Source organism: Zea mays, chromosome 7, assembly GCF_902167145.1.
Source record: "Zea mays cultivar B73 chromosome 7, Zm-B73-REFERENCE-NAM-5.0, whole genome shotgun sequence".
NCBI lineage: Eukaryota > Viridiplantae > Streptophyta > Magnoliopsida > Poales > Poaceae > Zea > Zea mays.
The window spans coordinates 122,347,404-122,367,835 of NC_050102.1; the positions used below are offsets into that span (position 1 = coordinate 122,347,404).

General features: G+C 45.2%; 1 protein-coding gene and 3 long non-coding RNA genes across 4 annotated transcripts; 2 read left to right on the forward strand and 2 right to left on the reverse strand.

The window, feature by feature from the left end:
- Positions 1-3,543: 3,543 nt before the first annotated feature.
- Positions 3,544-3,857, forward strand: LOC109940786 (uncharacterized). Its single transcript, XR_002263487.1, has 3 exons — positions 3,544-3,577; positions 3,653-3,718; positions 3,801-3,857. It is a non-coding gene; the product is annotated as an uncharacterized lncRNA (long non-coding RNA).
- A 9,847-nt stretch (positions 3,858-13,704) lies between these two features.
- On the reverse strand, positions 13,705-13,977 carry LOC109940746 (uncharacterized). Its single transcript, XR_002263383.2, has 2 exons — positions 13,910-13,977; positions 13,705-13,823 (listed from the first exon to the last, which is right to left on the reverse strand). It is a non-coding gene; the product is annotated as an uncharacterized lncRNA (long non-coding RNA).
- Positions 13,978-14,948: 971 nt separating this feature from the next.
- Positions 14,949-15,481, forward strand: LOC109941248 (uncharacterized). The gene is made up of 2 exons (XR_002263882.2): positions 14,949-15,052; positions 15,142-15,481. It is a non-coding gene; the product is annotated as an uncharacterized lncRNA (long non-coding RNA).
- A 1,336-nt stretch (positions 15,482-16,817) lies between these two features.
- Positions 16,818-18,939, reverse strand: LOC109941147 (uncharacterized). The gene is made up of 2 exons (XM_035961021.1): positions 18,134-18,939; positions 16,818-17,954 (listed from the first exon to the last, which is right to left on the reverse strand). The coding sequence occupies exons 1-2, from the start codon at positions 18,503-18,505 to the stop codon at positions 17,046-17,048; spliced, it is 1,281 nt and encodes a 426-aa protein (XP_035816914.1). The 5' UTR covers positions 18,506-18,939; the 3' UTR covers positions 16,818-17,045.
- Between the last annotated feature and the right edge of the window lie 1,493 nt (positions 18,940-20,432).

Here is a 20,432-nt window from a genome sequence, read left to right on the forward strand (position 1 = left end):
AAAGCAATGACTCTTCAATCGGGGTTCCAAAGTTCACAGGTTGAAGGAGCGGAGATGGATTGAAGCGGCGGAATACGCCTGGCAAGTCACCTCGGCCACCGGGATGAAGGGGTTTTCTTGTTCGTCGGATGCAGAAGATAGAAACCCCTATGACTCGCGCGGGTTTATCTGTGTTGATTGCGCGAAGACGGTTTTGGAAACCGGGAAATGGGGGAGACGTGTGACGCTAACTGAGACAGAGGCTAACGACGACCGTGAGTGCGTATATGCTGACTAGGTCTGGTTCAACCAAAAGTACATATTGACTGACCTGAGCTTCCTCTATTATTGGAAGCTTAGGACTCTTAATATATATATATAGGGAAGAGGTAATGGAAGCCCTGGGCTTCCGTTAGTGGGCAAAGCCCCAGCCAGGGCGCCGATCGTGTCGCGTTCGGCCACCTGTACGCCAGCTTGCGTCAGCCATGCATAGGATAGGCACGTATCCCCGCTGAGACGCGACGTGCGATATACGCACGCATAAATATATGTATAAATGTGCGTAACTCATGCATAAATAGAATCTTTTATGCCACGAATCACGGGAACGAATATTTCCATGTGCTTACCGGTTACGACTGCATAACGCTGTGTAACATGATAGCGTAAACCATGCAACATTTAAATCTCCACCGGTTTGAGATAAGGAAAGACGTGCTCTTTGTTCACGTAAATTAAGGTGCAGTTACGAGAGGAAACAAAATACAAATTTACAGCCGCTCGTCCATGTTCGTATCTGCGATTTTGGCAGCGGTTAGCGGCGGCGGAAGTGAGAGGACCGGCCAACGATTAGCAGCGAGAAAATGTCCAGCACCGTCGCTGGCGATGAAATGCCACCTGTATCGTCTGTGCATAAGCCAACAGGTACGTCTATTTCAATGGAATCGCATCCTGTAGCGGCTGTGATTGTCGGTTACACAGAGGTTGTCTCCGTTACTCCCCCGGCGGCATTAAGGGCACCTGGACATATCGATGAGCACACAAAAACGGCAGACGTGGTCGGCGTAGAGAAGCACATCCCCATGAGACATATTGGGCCGCATGAACAGGACACACCTCATACTCTTCAAAGCCATGTAAGTTCTACCAATTATGATACTATTATTTTCTTACATACTTCTTTGTAATGTTGTACCTATATTACGTTAGATTTAGGCTTCTATTGAATCGTAAATGTTAAATTTCTATGCGTAGCCGGACAATATTGATATAAGATTGATACCTAAAGTCGGTATGACATTTAGTAACGTGGACGAGGCATATAATTTTTATAGTCAATATGCATACGAGGTTGGATTTCCATTGAAGAAATATAGGGAGCGAAAGAATTGTAAATGGTTGAATTGTTCAATGGAAGGAAAGAATGATGAAAGGGTAGCTGGAAATCCAAGAATACGTAACACATGTTCGAAACGAACACAGTGCAAGGCTGGGATGAAACTTAAAAAAATCTACGATGATGCTAAAGAGAATGTTATTTCCGTCCGGATTGATCTAGTAAACTATGAGCAAAATCATGAATTCTTGAAGAAAGATACAGAAAAAGGGCAATTGCAGTGCAACAAAACGCATGATCGTGAATATATGGAGTTCCTTAGTGCGATGCAAGAAAGTGGGATTCCACAACATTGCATTATGGATTTTGTTACAGAAATGCATGGTGGCCCTGAAAACGTTCCAATAACCGTGAAGGACATGAGTAACCTGTAAGTGTATTATGCATTGACAACAATTGTATTAAATATTACAGAAACTATCATAATGTGCTAAGTTAGATATAGTGCATAATCATTACATTTTTTGACAGGAAAAAGGCATGGCAAAGGGAAAGAAATGCAAATGATGTGTCAAAGTTGTTATCTTTTTTTTCATTATGCAAGAAAGATAATCCACAATTTTTTCAGACTTTCAACTGGACAAAGAAGGGAAGATTTTAAGCATATTTTGGTCCCATGCTAGCCAGCAAGCCGAGTACATTGATTTTGGTGATACAGTTACCTTTGATACTACACATAAGACTAATATGTATGATAAGCCATTAGGCATGTTTGTTGGATCGAACCACCACCTACAATGCACAATATTTGGGTTTGCTTTACTAGGAGACGAGACAGTTGATACGTTCGAGTGGGTCTTCAATACTTTCAAAACATGCATGGGATGTGACGGACCACGAATGATGTTGACAGGTAAATTGTAATAAATCGCTATAATTTATTATGACACAAACTATATGATATCATATTGGCTTACATAATGTTATGTAAAATTATATATTTCAGATCAAGACCCTGCTATGCCAATCGCACTAGGCAGAGTATTCCCAAACACAAAACATCGATTGTGTTTGTGGCATGTGCAAAACAGGTATATGCCCCACTTGAATGAATTGTATGCAAGATTTGAGGAGATGGATTTCAAAACAAGGTTCCAATCTATAATACATCATCCATTGAATGAGATGGAGTTCGAGGCTGCCTGGCAAATGATGCTAAATGATTTCCAGCTACACGAGAACAACACCCTTGCCAGATTATATGAAATACGCAAAGATTGGGTACCTGCATTTTTCAAAGGAGACTATTGTGGACTTATGGTCTCTACACAACGAAGCGAGAGCATGAACAAACTGGTGAAGAGTGCCCACGTGGATGCAAACACACCGCTTCATCAATTTGCAAAGCAAATGATGAAGCTCCTGCATAGTAGGAAGATGAAAGAGGCCAAAGAGGCATTAGGCTGCATGGTAAGTGAAAAATGATAAACATATGTTTTATGCTATTAAAAACAAAACGGTATTAATACTATATTGTGTAATTTGCAGGGTCAAAAGGATACGGCTACATTGTTTATGTTTGAAATAAGAGTTGCAAGGGCATACACTAGAGCTGTGATGACAAGGTTCCAGGAGACCTTAAAATATGCAACTGCATACCGAATAGACCGTGATACAGAGGGTGATGCAAATGATTGGGTGGTGAAACATACTACAAGATCAAATAAAATTGTTTGGGGTCAACACCAATTCAAAATAAGGGCTGATGTGGATGCCGGAAAGTATTCATGTGAGTGCAAGCAATGGGAGCATACAGGTATGTTATAATAAACGATTATTTCTATATGAAATTCCAAATTACTTCGAATACAAAGCTGTTTACGAGTAATATATGACATAATGTATGGTTAATGAATTATAGGCCTATTTTGTGTGCATCTTGTACGCGCTTTCATGCATCTGCAAATTGAATAGATCCCGGGTGAGTATGTTTTGCAACGATACACATACTCCACGCGATAGGATGTGGCTTTTTCAAGAGACGATAGGAATTTGAAAGGAAAAGATGGAGAAACAAGATCATATAGACAGAAGATGTTGCTTAAAAAAGCAATGAAAGTAGTACACCATGCGAGTCTATCTAAAGCTGGGAATGATAAAGCCCTAGAGACGATGGACGAATTATTAGGGTTATTGATGCGGGTGGAGCCTGATATAGGTACGGGTGAGAGTTGTGGCACAAGTGCTGGCGATGACATCCAGGTACGCACATCGTGTTATTATGAGTTTTGCATAATTACATGTCGATAATGATCCATGTATGTAATGATGATATAGGTCGAAGCGTATGAAACAGAAGACATAGTTATAGACAATTTACGCAAATTAGATGATGGGAACGAGGTATGGAGCACAATTTGTTAATGTATTATATATGCTGCTCTATAAAATTTGTGTATTCACTGGAGTTTGCGTTATTTCACAGGAAATTTTAATGGGGTCTAATACAAATGAATGCAATGCTAACGATGATCAATGTAATATGCTGATATTAACATTGGAACATAACACTGATATTTGGATGGTTGATAGTAGTGCTACGGATGTGGAAGCTAGAAAGGTAATAACATTACTACAATATATGATGAAATACGTGAATATAAAAAACTGACTTAATATCTTTGATTTGTAGAAACTGGAGTTTCATATGGAAGGTGTAAGCTTAGCAAGACTAGATAAGGCCAAGCCTAAGGGAAGAACAATCAAAAGTAGTGAGCAACAAGTTCTTAAATTGGGTGCGAAAGGACCTAAGAAGATGAGCAGGAAGTGCCAGAAATGTGGCATAGCTGATGGTCACAACAGCCGTACGTGTTTAACTGTGGAGGATAATAGGGTTCGATTGGCTAACCTATCTGGACATAAGTGAGGACAGCCTCCTGGTTCAAGGAACAAAATCATAGCTGCAGCACCACATTGGAATGAGACATCAACGTCGAAAAAACGAACGGTGGATGTCGGAGATGATGATTCATCTGGTAGATAGTAGAATACCATTAGATTTATGATAAAATTATATTCTGGATGTAAATGTGATTCCTATGTTTAATTGACAATGCCCAGAAAATGTCATAGATATGCTTACAAACTGACATAAACGTATGTGGAATTTATCATAAGCAATTAACAGTTATGCAGCAAACTGAATGTACATCTACTTAGCATACATGTTTATGCAAATATGCATAACACGGCGTTGTGTAATGCATAAACTGGTCAGACTGTGAAGCATGACTGTACAAAAAAAGAGATGTTTCCAGTATATAACGGTGATAATTGTATCATACACTTGAGACAAAACAAGAATAATGTATGGGCATAGAACAGTGGTAATTGTATCATAAATGTATGGGCAAACATGCATAACACCGGCAATAAGTATATCATAAACTGGATACAAAACAGGCATAATCCGAGGTTGCTGACAGCATAAAAATAGTACAGGAAATTGGCAGAATCAAATGCAAGAAACACACATGACCATCAAACACATAGGGTACAATATTCCAGTTTAGACATTCGTTGATCCCCAAAGTTGTCATTGACATAACGTAAGAAACGTAGTCTTTGCCCATATTATACACACATGACTGATCTGAAGTTTAGGGAACCATTGCATACACAATATATTACATGTCTAAACTAAACTACATCCATTAGACCTTGAATCTTTGGATGTCTTCAAGCAGCGGTAATGCTTTGTTTTTCGGATGGAATGTGATATAATGCAGCGCAAGAGACCGTATCTCACTAGTGTTGCCCTGCAAGACAATAAAATTGTGTTAGTTATACATGTGTACCATATGTTGCCTTGTGCCAACTATAGAATTAACTAATAAAATTGTACATACTGCTTCTATGTCTGACCACAGAGATCCTTCGACGCAGTCATAAAAGAGAATGTATCCCATAACATAAAACCCACAATCATTGGATCCTGCTGGCATGTTAGGACAATTTGGGCACAAGCCAACTATGAAGTTGCCAAATTTGGGAAAGCATGTCCTGGGCCGTACATGTTGTATGGCTTTGTTTAATCTACTCATAATAACCTTAGCCCATGGTACATTTCTGCCCCCTAAGTCCAATCCGGCAAAATGATAGTCCTTCCATGTGGTACCACCAAGTGTTGCCCCATATGGATTGGAATCTAAAATGTGAATGCACTTCTTCACTGTATTTACAACATACAATGTACAGTGCCCCCTGCTTACCATGGGAACCATGATCTGACCGTGTAAAAAAAAACATAAAGATGAACAGTGTAAATGACTTCCACATAACAATGTGATATGTACCATTTAAAAATAAATTATGTTTGTAAAATGAAATACGATTGTTACCTCTTTGCATTTATCCATTTCATCTGTCTCGGGCAATGCATTGTCTAGAAGTGTGTGCAATACAGATTCATCAAAAGGTTGAGGGTTCTGATTGTGTCGTTTCTGTTCCTCAAAGTTGAGTAGTGACTGCAATAAACAATATAAATGGAGTCAGTATACTTGGGTTCTTAGATTGTGTATCTGAATATGGTGTAAGTATGTTACGATAATTTACCCCAACATTAACATCAAGAATTAATCTGTTCGAACTCATGGAGGGCTGCCGATTTTTGGCATCATGATCAACGCACTAGATGAAGCACTGCATGAACACATTGTCGAGACACTTCCCATCGGCAAAAGATTCATATATATCAGAACATGTCGAAGAATATTCACCATAATCTAAAATGGTCTTGGGGAATTTTTTATAACAATTAGTGAGGTCGCGTAAAACTACCAGAATATAAACAGATTTTGATTTTGTCTGGACTTCATACCTGCTGGTGTTAGATTGTACCACACAAATATTCGCGTAGAGCTAACACAGTTTGCATCTCCGAATCAAGTGAAACTTGTTCAACCTGAGGAGTGTTTGTAGCTGGATCGGTTTCGACAGAAACCTAAAAAGATATATGAAAATATATATATAAATCTGTGAACAGTTTTGACAACTATAATGAAAATTAAAATTACTGAGCTGACATAATCTGGCATAAACGTATGTGGAATCAAGTGTCATAAACTGGCATAAAATTACTGAGCTGACATTAATGAACCAAATCAAGTGACATAAATATGCTTTGCAAACTGGCATAAACGTATGTGGAATTTATCATAAGCAATTAACAGTTATGCAGCAAACTGAATCTACATCTACTTAGCATACATGTATGTGCAAATATGCATAACACTGCATTGTGTAATGCATAAACTAGTCAGACTTTGAAGCATGATTGTACAAAATCTGTGAACAATTTTGACAACTATAATGAAAATGAAAAATACTGAGCTGACATGTTCAGATGGAGTCTGATCAAAGCATGGACCACTATCGGGGAGATCTGTTTCTGCCGCTTGTTGGACGCCGCCAGTAGACTAACAATAATTGTATAAATGGATTAGAAGTTTAGTAAACTACTAATAATAATATAGAAAAACAACGAGGCGGTGTACTCATACCTTTATTTGCGACGTCGCATCAAATATCGGCGCGGAAGATTCCGTATGTGGTGTTGCTTTAGGAGTGACGTTTGTGTTGGTCGGCATGTTCTTGCCACCGTCACCATGTTTACCCTGAAAAATGTAATGGTTATATGCTATTTAAAGAAAACGATGAATACAACCCTTCAATGAAAAATACAAGTAATAAGAAAAACATTACCACTAGGGTTGTAGGTGTTTTGATCTGTTTCGTTACATTTGTTTGAACCAGTGGATGAATATCAGCTTCATCGGGGCAACTTTCTAATAGTACACAAATATGTTGTTGCCTTAACAGTAATTCATGTACCTGAGTGTCTGTCAACTGCGTATCCTGCTGGGATGTGGAGTAGACATATCGGGTACAGTTTGGGGGTCGGATACGTACATCCTTCTTTACGTATCATGTAAACAAAAAAAAAACATTGTTTAAAATAATGGCATCAAAACGATATCGACAAATGATTACATAACTTTTTTATATTAACGTAAAGACCATAAAACTGACTAACCTGCCGTCTGGGGAAGAATATCATCTAATTTTGTAGTTGTTTTCTGCACATCATAACCACCTTCTTTGTCCCCCGACTCAGCACGGAGGACCGCATCAATTAACTCACCGAAAACATCAGATAGATTGTATTGCTTCTCAACAATCTGCTGAAGAGTCTATTTAATAACTGAACACGTCTTACCAACCTCTGTATCATAATGTGACAACTTCTCTATGAAACCCAGGCGGTGGCGGGATGGAAGCTGATTCAGCTTGCTTGATATCAAATCCCTAATGAGCGGGAGTTCAATGTGAATTGTGTGCTGTCCAGATGGGTCAGGACGAGGTACATCAAAAGTGTTTGTCCTAGTATTATGTTGTTGTAAATTGAAAATTATTAAGTAAATATATAGCGTATCACTGAATATTATGTTGAAATTCTATGACAAAAAATATATAAATAGAATCTTGCCTTAAATTGTGCTTCAACAGGTGGTACAGCTGTGTAGCAGGTCTCTGTGGAGCTTCGGAACTAAAAACAGGCGTGAAAGATGGAGTAGAACTTATAAACACATATAGTGGAGTTTGATTTGTAAATATAAACAACACTGCTTCTATCCATGTACCATATATAAGGCAAATTAAATTGATAAATGTGATTCATATGTTTAATTGACAATGCACATAAAGCATCATACATATGCTTGCAAACTGGCATAAAGGTAAGTGAAAGTTATCATATGCAGATAAAAAAATATGATAGACACATAAAAAAATATCGAACAATGTCCAAATGGTTCTTGTCCTTTGCGTATCTTGCCCTTGTCAGCTCTTGTCAGTGCTTGAATAATATTCCTATCAAAATATTTGATGCGTGGTGTTCCACGTTTATTCTGAGGTGCCGCTGAGTCATGAAGATGATCCAAATAATACAGCTGCAAAAATCATAACATGAATCATTGTGAGACATAACAAAGCATAATCAACGTGTATATGGATTTTGCATAAAAAAATATGGCTACATATAATAGACAAAAAAAGGATATGCTTACAAGAATGACGATGGAACATCCGTAAATGGTTGTAGAAACGTTTGTAACGCTCCTAGTATGCCACTTCTTGGCAGCTTGGCATAAATCATTGAAAATAAGCTGGCACCAATCCGTCTGGTGGAAACGATCCATCTCCTCAGTTAAAAGAACCTCATGGTTGGTTATTCCCCAACTGGCAGTAGGGAACAACAACCTATTGAACAGTATCAGGAAGAAGGATCTGATGCTTAGATCATCATCAGACCCTTTCCTCAGACGATCTTGAAGAGCCGCAACCCCAAAATCTTCTTTCGATAAACCAAGTTCAGCCCTTAAATTGTTGGCAGCAACAGCTTCATCAATGCCCAATGCCGTTCCTCCACCAGCATTTGGTAACCCCAAAATAAGGTGCACCGTATCCTTTGTAATTTTGAGCTCCTTCCCTAGGCCAGCTCGAATTATCATGTCATTATGGTCAAGTTTTTCCATCAGCCAAGCTAAATGAGATCTACTGCCGAGTGCATCAACTCTCATATCAAGAATACTGGAGAACCCCCTCCGTGCAATAGCTTGGCGCTGTCTGTCATTTAATATCTGGATGCTTACTAATATGTCTTGGGGATTGCATCTCACATTAAGCCTCTGCTGAAAAAATGTATACAATGAATAGCGTAAACATTTACATCTACATAATCACAACTCAATATTTAAATCAAACCTCAACACAGCATAATTTCACGCAGAAAATGATATATTGCCATTGACCATAAATTCTAACCTGTCGGGGGGGGGGGGGGGGGGGTCCACTACTTTCCTCCGCTTTGTAACTATCTTCTTCAAGACTTTTGGAGGACTGTCATCCATGTTACGCTTCTTCGATAATGGCATAAAGTCATCATCCTCATCAGCAGCCTGCCTTGTTTTTTGTCTAACAGTTTCCGCCGGAACACAGGGTATGTCGACACTAAAGCACTCTTGAGGAGACTAAATTATAATCCGTTTTGGATTAGATGGAGGTCGGTCTACGTTCTTCATGTATGATGTTCCTGCCAAATCAAACAACACATATACATAAAAACGTAAAGGAGCAATAAAAAGATAAGCGCAAATCAATTCAGTTTAGTTCATGACCATGGATTACATTACTACACAAAAAAGGCATGCAGCAGCACTACTAACATCTATGCATGTTGTGCAAAATACTAACAAATGGGGCCGGGGAGCACTGCTAGTGCCCACTAGGAAGGTTTTGGAGGTAGGGATAGGGAGACGTGTTGTTGCGTTCTCCATATATGATGTTCGAGCAAAATCAAACAACACGTATACATAAAAACGTAATGGATCAATAAAAATTCTGCTCATATGCGACATCCAATTAATGTATAATCTGGCTATTTCATGCGTGCTGGCCCTAATTAAACATCGAGATGTTTATGGCATAATATATTGATGTATATATCATAATTTTGTCAACAAAGCAGCATAACACGGTATTGAAAAGTGCATAAACGTGTGAGACGTTGAATAATATACTTTTGTATATCCATTTAACAATAAATTTATGTTGAATTGTTTTTTGATACATCAAACAATTGAGTTAATAATTAGGTGAAACCGATTTACGATTCAGATTGTGTAAATATGCAAATGTAAGAGTAGGCTGTTGAGGACTTACCCGAGTGTGTATGTGCCTGGAGGCCGGCCGATTTCGGGACCCTCTGCAGGGGAGAAGCCCAAGGCGACGCGCGGCTCGGTCAATGCGTAGGGGACGCTGAAGTTGACGGCCGGTCGGACTTGTCGTTGGAGCCGGAGCTTGCGACGACGGGTAGATTGCCTAGGGTTCGGCCGCCGCGGTGGAGAAGAACGAGGGCTCGGTCTCTGCGGTGGAGAAGAACGAGGGGGCGACGCCACCGCCTCCGCGATTCCGGGTCCCTTCCCCGGTGACGGCGTCTCTGCAGTGGAGAAGGCGATTCCGGGTCTCTGCGGTGGAGAATGTGAATGCGACGGCGGTGGAACTACGGGGGGAGAATCTCTATGGGTTCGGCGGCCGTGGTAGAGAAGAAGCCCACGACGGCGATTAATCTAGGGTTCGGCAGCTGCGGTGGAGAAGAAGCAGACGGCGGCGATTGAGCTAGGGTTCGGCCGCCGCGAGCGTTACGGGTGAGGTGAGCTGGAAAAAAATGCGTGCTCGGTTGCTGGATTCGTGGGCCCGATACACGTAAACTGCTGCGCGAAATCAACACGAAGGCCCATGGACCGACACGTGGATTACTGTATCGTAAAAGGAAACATAAGACATCGTAATATAAATATTTATGTGGGGACTAGTACGGCTGCCCAGATTGCGGGAACAGAATCTTCTTGTGGGCCCGGATGCCCGAAACATGCGCATACCAAAAAATTATGTAAACTGTAATACGATTGAGCATAACACGTAGTTATAATTGACGTATATAGGAGGTACAGTGAGCCAAAAAAAGCCTGCGCACCTGGTCGGTACGGTGCGGTCCGCGCACCTGGTCGGTACGGTGCGTCCCACGCACCTGGTCGGTTGCTGGTCGGGGCTTCCATTAGTTAGAGAGAGCCCAGGGCTCTAAATACTATATCTATATATATATATAGGGAAGAGGTAATGGAAGCCCTGGGCTTCCGTTAGTGGGGGAAGCCCCAGCCATGACGCTAGCCAGGTCGCGGTCGGCCCAGTGTACGCGTGCTTGCGTCAGCCATGCAGATGATAGCCACGAATCCCGGGTGATACGCGTTAGGCGATATACGCACGCATAAATATATGTAGTAATGTGCATAAATCATGCATAGAAGGAATCTTTTGTACCTTGACTCACGGAAACGAATATTACCATGTGCACACCGTTTATGACTGCATAACGATGTGTAACATGATAGCATAAACCATGCATTATATAAATCTTGACCGGTTTGATATAAGGAAAGACGTGCTGCATAATCGCGTAAATAAAGGGACAGTTACGGTTTGAGAAGCATTAGTAGAAGGAAATAAATTTTAATTTACAGCCGCAGTTCGCGGGTTCTGCTCGAGTGGATTCCAGCGTAAAACATGAGCCAAAACATAGTAAATGAGTACGAATTTTAGCGTAAATCATATATATGTTTTGTAACAGCAAACGAAGCCCAAAATTACGGCGTGAAAATCGTGTGCACCCAATCGTGCGCGGGTTCTGGCTAGGGTAGATTCCGGCGTAAAACGTGAGCTAAAACATCGTAAATGAATATGAAATTTAGCGTAAATCCTATATTAGCTAAAACAGCGTAGATTGATCACGTTCGATCGTGCACGGATTTTGGCTTAGTCAAATTTCAGCGTAAAACGTGAACCAAACAGCGTAAATGTGTACAAATTTTATCGTACATCATCAATCTATTTCGTAACAACGAATGTGGCCTAAATTACGACGTGAAAATCGCGTTCTGATCGTGCTCGGGTTCTAGGTCAGGTGGATTTAAGCGTAAAACGTGATCCGAAACAGCGTAAATGGATACGAATTTTAGCATAAATCAATGATCTGTTTTAAAACGACGAATGTGGCACTTGCTTTTTAGTGGAAGCGTAAAATGAAATAAGAAAGAACCCAAGACAAAATCTTTTTTTGCTGACCTATACATGCGACATGGGGGTGAATTAATAACTGAACGAACCCAAAACAAGAAAGAAAACGATGAAGCCATTTGTTGTTCCTGAATCTTGATTTGTCACGCTAACGCCCGGCATGGAACTGAGGTCAGAAGAGTAGCCACTAGACAATACAGAGGGCACGGCAGTCATAAGAACAAGAACTTGGACTTGGAGCTGCATCTGAAGGGGAGCATGGTGCTGTTGGGCCAGAAGAAGCGGAGCTGGCACGCCAGGCGCGTCCACTGGTCGACACTGACGATCCCCGCGACCTTCCATCGCGTCCGGGCCTCCCCCTCCACCCGGAACGGCACCACGCCGTCGCGGAGCGCGGCCTCCATGGCGGCGCTGCCGGCGTCGCCCAGCGGGACGCCCTGCGCGCGCGCCACGTACGCCAGCGGGAGGACGCCCCTGGCGGGCACGCGGAACGGGTAGGCGCGGAGCACCGCCAGCGTCGCGCCGGCGAACGCGAGGCGGCACTCGAGGCGCGAGAAGTAGGCCGCCGAGTGCGCGTTGCCGTTGCGGGCCTCCACCCGGACCGTGACCTGCACGTCGTCCAGCGCCCCCGTCTGCCCGTACACCAGCGCGTACAGGCTTGCCGCCCACACCGCCACGTACGGCGCGCGGGGCTGCAGCAGCAGCACCACCACAAGGACGGCCACGGCGCCCAGCAGCACCACGACCGCCAGCACCGTGAACAGCACCACCGCCGCCCACTCCGCCGCGCCCGACCGGTGCCTCCTGAAGCTGTACCGCCGCGGACGCTAAGGCTCCTCCTCCTCGCGCCCCTCCACGTCCGCCAATCTGCCGGCTGGAGAGCGCCGCGGCGGCCGGGGCTCTCCTGCTCACGAGCGCCTGCTCGCACGCCCGAGGGAACCGCCGCCGCCGCTAAAACCTAATCCCTGGCGGCGTGGGGGTGTTTTTATAGTGACGGCGTGGGACTGGATAATTGTGAGCGCGTGGGGCAGGATCGTGGGCCCGATTCACGTAATATGCGCAGACTATATTTACATAAACTGATACACCCATCAACATAATTCGTATTATAATTTAGCGTAAGCACAGGTAGGTACAATAAGCCAAAAAGGGTCTGGTGCGGTCTGCACACCTGGTATTAGTTCTCATATGGATGGAGGGCAGCTCCATTGCCCGAGTGGCTTCTGCTTCTTGACAGGTGAGTATAGTCAGCTATTAGTTCTCATATGGATGGAGGGCAGCTCCATTGCCCGAGTGGCTTCTGCTTCTTGACAGGTGAGCTTGGGGTGGTCAGCTTCCTTTTCACCCCAACGGAAGTTCCCTCAGGTGCTGACTGTTTCACAGGAATGTTTGTTTAGACTCCACAGCACTAGTGAGTGATACTGAATCTCAAAACAAAACAAAAACAGAATAAAATTGGGGAGAATAGTGTATGCATTGCCATGGGGTAAATAAAATTAATACATTCTTCATTTATTTTTATTTGATGTCACATTTTTTTAGAATTTGCTCTATAATTTTGGTCAAACTCAAGATACTTGACTCTTCAATAAAGTTAAAAGAATTTATAATTTAAAACGGATTCTAATGCCCAAATACGCTCTTTATTCTTTATCAAATTACTAGGTAAATACCCGTGCGTTGCAACGGGAAAAAAATAGTGCAATAATAACATATGTATAAAGCCTGGACGAGTAAAAATATGATTTAGAAAAAGGTCTAGAACAAGATGGAGCCTACTCCTGGCCACATCTCCTCATTTGGGGTGCCCAGCAACCTTTCACCCAAAGAACAAGATGGAGCATTAGACACCCACCAAGAATTCAGAATGCAAACAACGAACTAAAGCACTAGAGGCATTACTTGAAGATGTGGAGGAGCTGCTGTAACTCGGAATCGCCAGGGAAAAGTGGCTGATTAGTAACCAACTCAGCTGCCATTTACAACCAAATTAGAAATCGTATATGTCGGTTTGAATTCTGAAGCAGTTTGCTTTGACAAGAATATGTGCTCATCGAAATGGTACCAAATATGCAGCCCACGGACCAAATGTCAACCGGCGTGGAGTAGTGTGTGGCGCCAAGAAGAACCTCGGGCGCCCTGTACCACAGCGTCAGAATCTGCACAAACAATTCAGACTCTACTATTTAATCAGACGCAAGATGTACGACTGATGATGAAGACCAGTGGCAGTGGGAAGCAGACCTCGTGCGTGTACTTCTTTACAGGGACGGTGATGGCACGGCTGAGTCCGAGGTCAGCGATCTTGAGCGCCATGGTCTTGCGGTCCATGAGCAGGTTGTGCATTTCAGATCACGGTGGAGCACCCCCCCGGCCGTGAACAAAACCCACGCCCTTGCACAGCTGGAGTAGCAGCTTGAACATAGAGATACTTCAAGTACTGCTTCAGGGTAGCCATATTAACACACTAAGCGAAGAATAAGGTGACAATGAAAACCATATTTTCATATGAATGAACTGTTATTATTGGTCACACAATGCACAAAAAAACAAAAGGCCATAAACTCCCATTATAATATCTGAATTAGTTGAAAATAGCATCTAATGTTGGACCAGCCATATGGTGATTGTAATGTAGCATATTTTTTTATTGAAACAAACCTTTTTCTGATGTATCTCAGCCTCCTTTTTATCCAGAAACTATTGAGGCACCCCACTGGCATTCTGCTGCGCACTGAGGAGAAGGCTCCAGAGCTCCTTCATGAACTTCACTGTGTTCTTTTCCATGAACCCTGTCAGCTGGATCTGAATCTTCTATCCATCCGCTTCCTGCCATTAACAAACCAAAAACATAAACACACCTCATTGCCATAAGCTACCATCTTTGATACAAGTTTCTATTTATTGGACCAGTTACTGTAATGGTACAATTTATTCAATGTTGTAGGCATGGAAACCCGGTATGGCTGTTGTGTCGCAATCAACAAGGCCCTATCATCATCCCATCTTCTGCATGAAGCAAGTCTTTCTGAACTCGTTCGGAAGGTAGACTCTGTCAGAGCCAGTCAGTATCTGTCACTTTTGTTGCTCGAGTCTAAATCGTTAACCGGCAATACAAAATGTTATCGGTGCAGTTGAATGATGCGGTGAAACAGGGCCCTTACCTTTCTGATAGGAAGCGTGTGGAGGCACGGCCGGTGGTTGATACTGCAGAGAGGTTTTAAGCTGCTCTCGAGTATTCACCCAAAGTAAACGATCAGTCTCACAGCGTAGCTAGGAGGTAACTGGGCGTGCCCTGCGTCTCATGCGGTTGGCTTATGAGTAACAGACATAGATATGATGTACCTGGACGATGGGGAGGACAATGTGTACCTAAACTTACAAAGCAAAGATGTTGTTTCTTCTATTTTGCTTTGTGGATGTCTTATGCAGCCCATACCTGCGAAAGAAAATCATCTGTTGCAGGACCGTGCCAAATTTTGATGAAATTGCAAATGCAGCCAGCACTAATTTCTCATGTATTGAATGCTCAATCGAATAAGGTAATTTCTCTGTATTATATCTAAACCTAAACTGTTCCTAGATTTGCAAGAACTAAGTGAACAGACCAAAAAACATCAGCCTCTGGGCACACTGTATTCTGTACAACGTAGTTGCCCACAACTGAACTTTACACCGCGGCAACACAACAGACAGACAGAGTTGAGGCGTGGCCGATGGCAATGGAGGCCTCAAAGCGTCAGTGTCCTTCAGGGTCCTCTTGCACTGTGATGAGCAACGAGTACTTGACCTTGAGGGCGACCTTGCCGCCTTCCATGCAGAGCTTGGCGCCGGTGACGACCCAGTAGCCCGGCAGGTCGTCGGGGCCCCTGCTCACCTCGGTGGTGTCGATGTGCCTGGCCATCTTCTGAACCGGGAGCGGCACCGGCGGGCCCTTGGGGAATATGGCGGAGTTGACCTCCCGTCGGCGGCGCCGGCACCAGGCCACCGGACAGCGCGGCGCTGATGCGCGCCGACAGCGACCCGGACCTGCGCGGCGCGACCAGGGCCCCGCCCCACTCGGAGCGGCGGATCTTCATGTCCGCGACGCCGGAGAAGCCGAGGCGCAGGAAGAGCACCTTCATGAACCGAGAGGATGGAATCGTCTGCCATCCATGAATGGCAGTGGATGCTCCGAGAGAATGGCGAGGAGAGATATGGGAATTGACGGGGCGGGCGCGGTAATGGCGAGAAGAGATCTGGGACCTTCCATCCACTGACCGAGAAAGAGTTGAACGCCCGCGGAATTTGAGGGCGCCGCGGATGCACGATTTAGGGAGAGGAGGAGGTGGTGGATCTTCCATCCGCGCGATTTGGTGGCGCAACCTTCCATCCGCGGGCGTTGCGGCGGATGCACGATTTGGCGCAACCTTCCAGCTGTGCTCGTCTGCGTCCTCCTTGTGCGCAACCTTCCATCCGTGTGCGCAACCTTCCATCCGCGAGGACGGCGGCGGGGAATGCGGGCGCTGGGAGGGGAATCGAGCGGGCGGAGCTGGCGCGGCGGATTTGCGGGACCGGTGGCGCGGCGGATTTGCGCACGGCAGCAGCCGATGCGCGGGGAGGCAGAACAAAGGACCTGTGCACGCCTACACATGAAACTTATAGAGCAGTAGAGATTGGCGAGAGGCGATGGCAGGGGGAGGGAGGTTTAGGTGGAGTGTCAAGTAGGTACGTTTAACATGTTGCATAATCAGATGGACACATAGATGTTGTTTGGTTCACATATTTGTAAGAGTAACGGATAACGTTAAACCATGTTTATTGAAATCCAACGTAATCAGATACCACGCTAGAAAATAATATCAACCTATTCGAACTTGTTACCGCTATAATCAAGCATTAATCATTACTGTTGACATTTGCGTTATATTTCATGAACCAAACAACATCATATTCTACAGTCTGATGAAACCGCATGCATTTTAAAAAGTCAACTGAAGTCTCTTCAAAATGAAATGACGTGGCTGGCATTTCGCTCCACAGATCACAGCCTCTCCAATCAGCAGTTGCTAAGCTTTGCCAAATGAGCCTTCCCATTACGATAGTGAGCGAGCATCTTTTCGCTATTGCATTGCAGATCGCAGACCTCGCAAAAACTCAGCGACAACCGTTTCTTCGCCTTCAGCGTGTGGTTCTTCCCCCTTCGGTGTTCTGCTAGCGTAGTCTTGCTGTTGCAGTGCAAATTGCAGAGCTTGCAAACATACGTCGTCCTATGTATCCCCTCGTCCACAGAACTTGCGGTTTGGCCTCCTCCCCGCAGAGCTTGTACCTTCTGCTGGTGTCCCCTGCTGCTCCAGTGGCTCTCCAGCTGAGATACAGAGTCACATTTGGCCTGACAGATACCGCAACCCCACTCTGACAGATACTGCTTGCCTTCCACCTGTAGAACCAGAAAATTCAGCTGGTGTCTCTTGCCTCTTAGGTGGTTGGCCAAGTCTGACGGACAATTGCACTTGGCTTGGCACAGCCTGCAATTCCATGCTGAAGCAGGGCCGTTGTCCTCTTCCTGTGTCGCAAGGTTTGGCTGTGAATTCGCCGACCTATAGCTATAGATCACTGCCATGTTCTTGCATTCTTCCAGCAGGCACTGGATCTTTGCTTTGTGCCTTTTGCCTCTCAGGTGGCTCTCCAGGTCTGATCTGCAGGTGCAGTTGGATTGGCAGAACCTGCAGACCCAGGTTAGACGTGGCTTTTCGTCAGATTGACGCACATCTCCGGGATTCGCAGCAGCTGCTGCGTTCGCTTTGTGACTGTTGGCATTGTTTCTTGGTACCAAGGTTGCTACTTTAGACTTGTGTTTGTGCCCTGCACAATGCTGTTGCAAGTGGCCCTTGGTCGGTGCTTCCACCAGGCAGATGTCACACCTCCATTTTATTAAAGGAGGCGTCGTCTCCTTGGGCAACCTAGTCTGTTAATTTTACATTCAGTTTGTTAGATGTTGAGAGCTTTGTTTGTATGGTGAAAAAAGGACAGGCACTGTTTGCTAGTACTGATTCATTTCTCTAAGCAGTTTGACAACGCAATAAATGTGAAAGTGTGAAAACCTAGACAGGTAACTTAATAGTAAAATGTTCATCAAGTGCAGACCTCATCAAGTGCTGCATTTTGCCGCCGACCTGCAGCGTTACCAGCACCGCAAGAAGTCTTCAGGCATTCACGGACGAGATATTCGGCGGCAGGCATCTTGCGGTGAACCAAACTCGATGCCTGAAGGCTTGTTGCGGAATCTTTCTTCTCCTCCATACCGTTGTCCACACCCACGGCGACAATAAGGTCTGCAGAACCAAACGCTTCTCTGCTGCGCGGCATCTCCTGGAGCTTGACGACCGAGAAGGGCGCCCCCGGGCTGGCACGCAGGGCCATGGCACGCTCTATCTTGGCGAGCTCGGCCAGGATGATCTCCTGGCGAAGTCGGTCCTTCTGGAGCTGTGACAGCAGCGCGTCCCTGGTCACCAGCATCGACGAGTCCTCTGCACCAGCATCGGATAAGACGATGGAGTCCTTGTTGCGAGAGCAATTAATGGAGCGCGATAGAGCGAGGAGACGGAGTATGGTTTTGCTGCGACGGTGGACGAAGGCTGAGAGGAGACGCGACGCCGAGGCTGGGCGATTTAAACAGGCCGGGGCGACGCGTATCCGCCGTCCAAAACCGTCACCGTCGCTCGGCTCAAGTGGATGGGCCACAGCGCCTCTTTTCTTCCGTTCGCATCCGCCTGTTCAGTGTCAGCGCCGCCTCGTGCGTTGCGCTAGCGCGCGCGACTTCTCACCTTCGCTGCGTTCCCATGCACACGCGAGACTTGGAAACCGCTGCTCGTTTTCCCGGCGCCAACGGCACCCACGCGTATAACTCAACAAATGTTTTCCCGGAAGCACTCGGCGAAGCCTTAAAAACACTCGGCAAAGAAGGCTCGGCAAACAGTACATCGGCAAAGACTCCTTTGCCGAGTACTTTTTTCGGGCACTCGGCAAAGATCTTTGCCGAGTGTCAGGGTACACTCGGCAAAGAAAAACGACCGTTACGGCGCCGGTTGACGGAGACGGCGGCTTTGCCGAGTGTCAACGGTGACACTCGGCAACGAAGAAATCTTTGCCGAGTGTCCTCCTGGAAGCACTCGGCAAAGCCGCCTTCTTTGCCGAGTGTCACTTGGGACACTCGGCAAAGAGCCCGCCAGGGAGGGTCCCCATGTCAGGCTCTTTGCCGAGTGTCCAAACGGGCACTCGGCAAAGCCGACCTCTTTGCCGAGTGCCAGCGACACAACACTCGGCAAAGAACCTAAGCCGGTGCCCAGGTCTGTGCTCTTTGCCGAGTGTTTTGACCCAGACACTCGGCAAAGTGACCAGTATGTACCTTTTTTATTTGTTTTTTGTTTTCCATCCACACAAACAGAAGATATCACATATATATCACATATATACATCACAGATATCATCACAGACATAAATAGCCAACACAAACATAAAACCGTGACCACAAACATAAATATCCATCACAAACATAAGTGTTCAACACAAACATAAGTCTCAAACGTCGCAAGCTCTCACATAAGTATCAAACAGAAACATAAGTATTATACATAAGTTGTGAAGTCTAAAACAACGACTCATGGAGGTGGGCGGTTTGGCCGGGGTTGCGTTGGGCTGAACCCTTCCGGAGGGTTGTTGGATGCCGCCCCAGATTGGCCCTGCACAAAGAAGAGATAGCATGTGTTATACCAGATGCATTACAAACATCTAACTACAATTTTGGTACTCACAGGAGTGTGGAAGAGAGTAGGGTCAACTGGGGGGAACAATGGAGGTGGCGGAGCGATGCCCTGTGCGGCGCCAAGGCTCTGCATGTACTGGAACATCTCCGCCATCCTCTGATCAGCCGCCGCCCGCTCCGCCATTATCCTCGCCTCCATCTCTTCTAGTTGGGTCTGTAATATTACAAGCCAACGTTATAGTAACTCAAAGACTAGGTATATAACTAAAGGAAGGACGAGTTACAGAAGCACTAACCTCGAGTTGTGAAATGCGATGCTGTGAGCTGTCGTGCCGAGGTCGAATGGCTGGGCTCGAGCCAGTGCTCCTTGCTCTCACCTGAGACAGAGTGGGAGTGGAGGACGAGTCGATTGCCCCATCGGCAATCCAGTACCGCCCATGTCTCTTGCCTCCTCCGACCCTCATGAGCACATCGGGGTCGATAGGCTCGGTGCTCGGATCATAGTCTGGGCCATGGACCTCCTGCGCCATGGCGGTGTAGTCATGGAGGCGGCTGTAGACGGCGGGGTTGGTGTAGGCCTCGGGCCCGTCATCCGGGTTGTAGGTGACGTCGGACGTCGCCTTACCCTTATGGGCCATAGCATAGGCCGAGAAGGTGGAACAAGGCCTCCCACCATGTGAC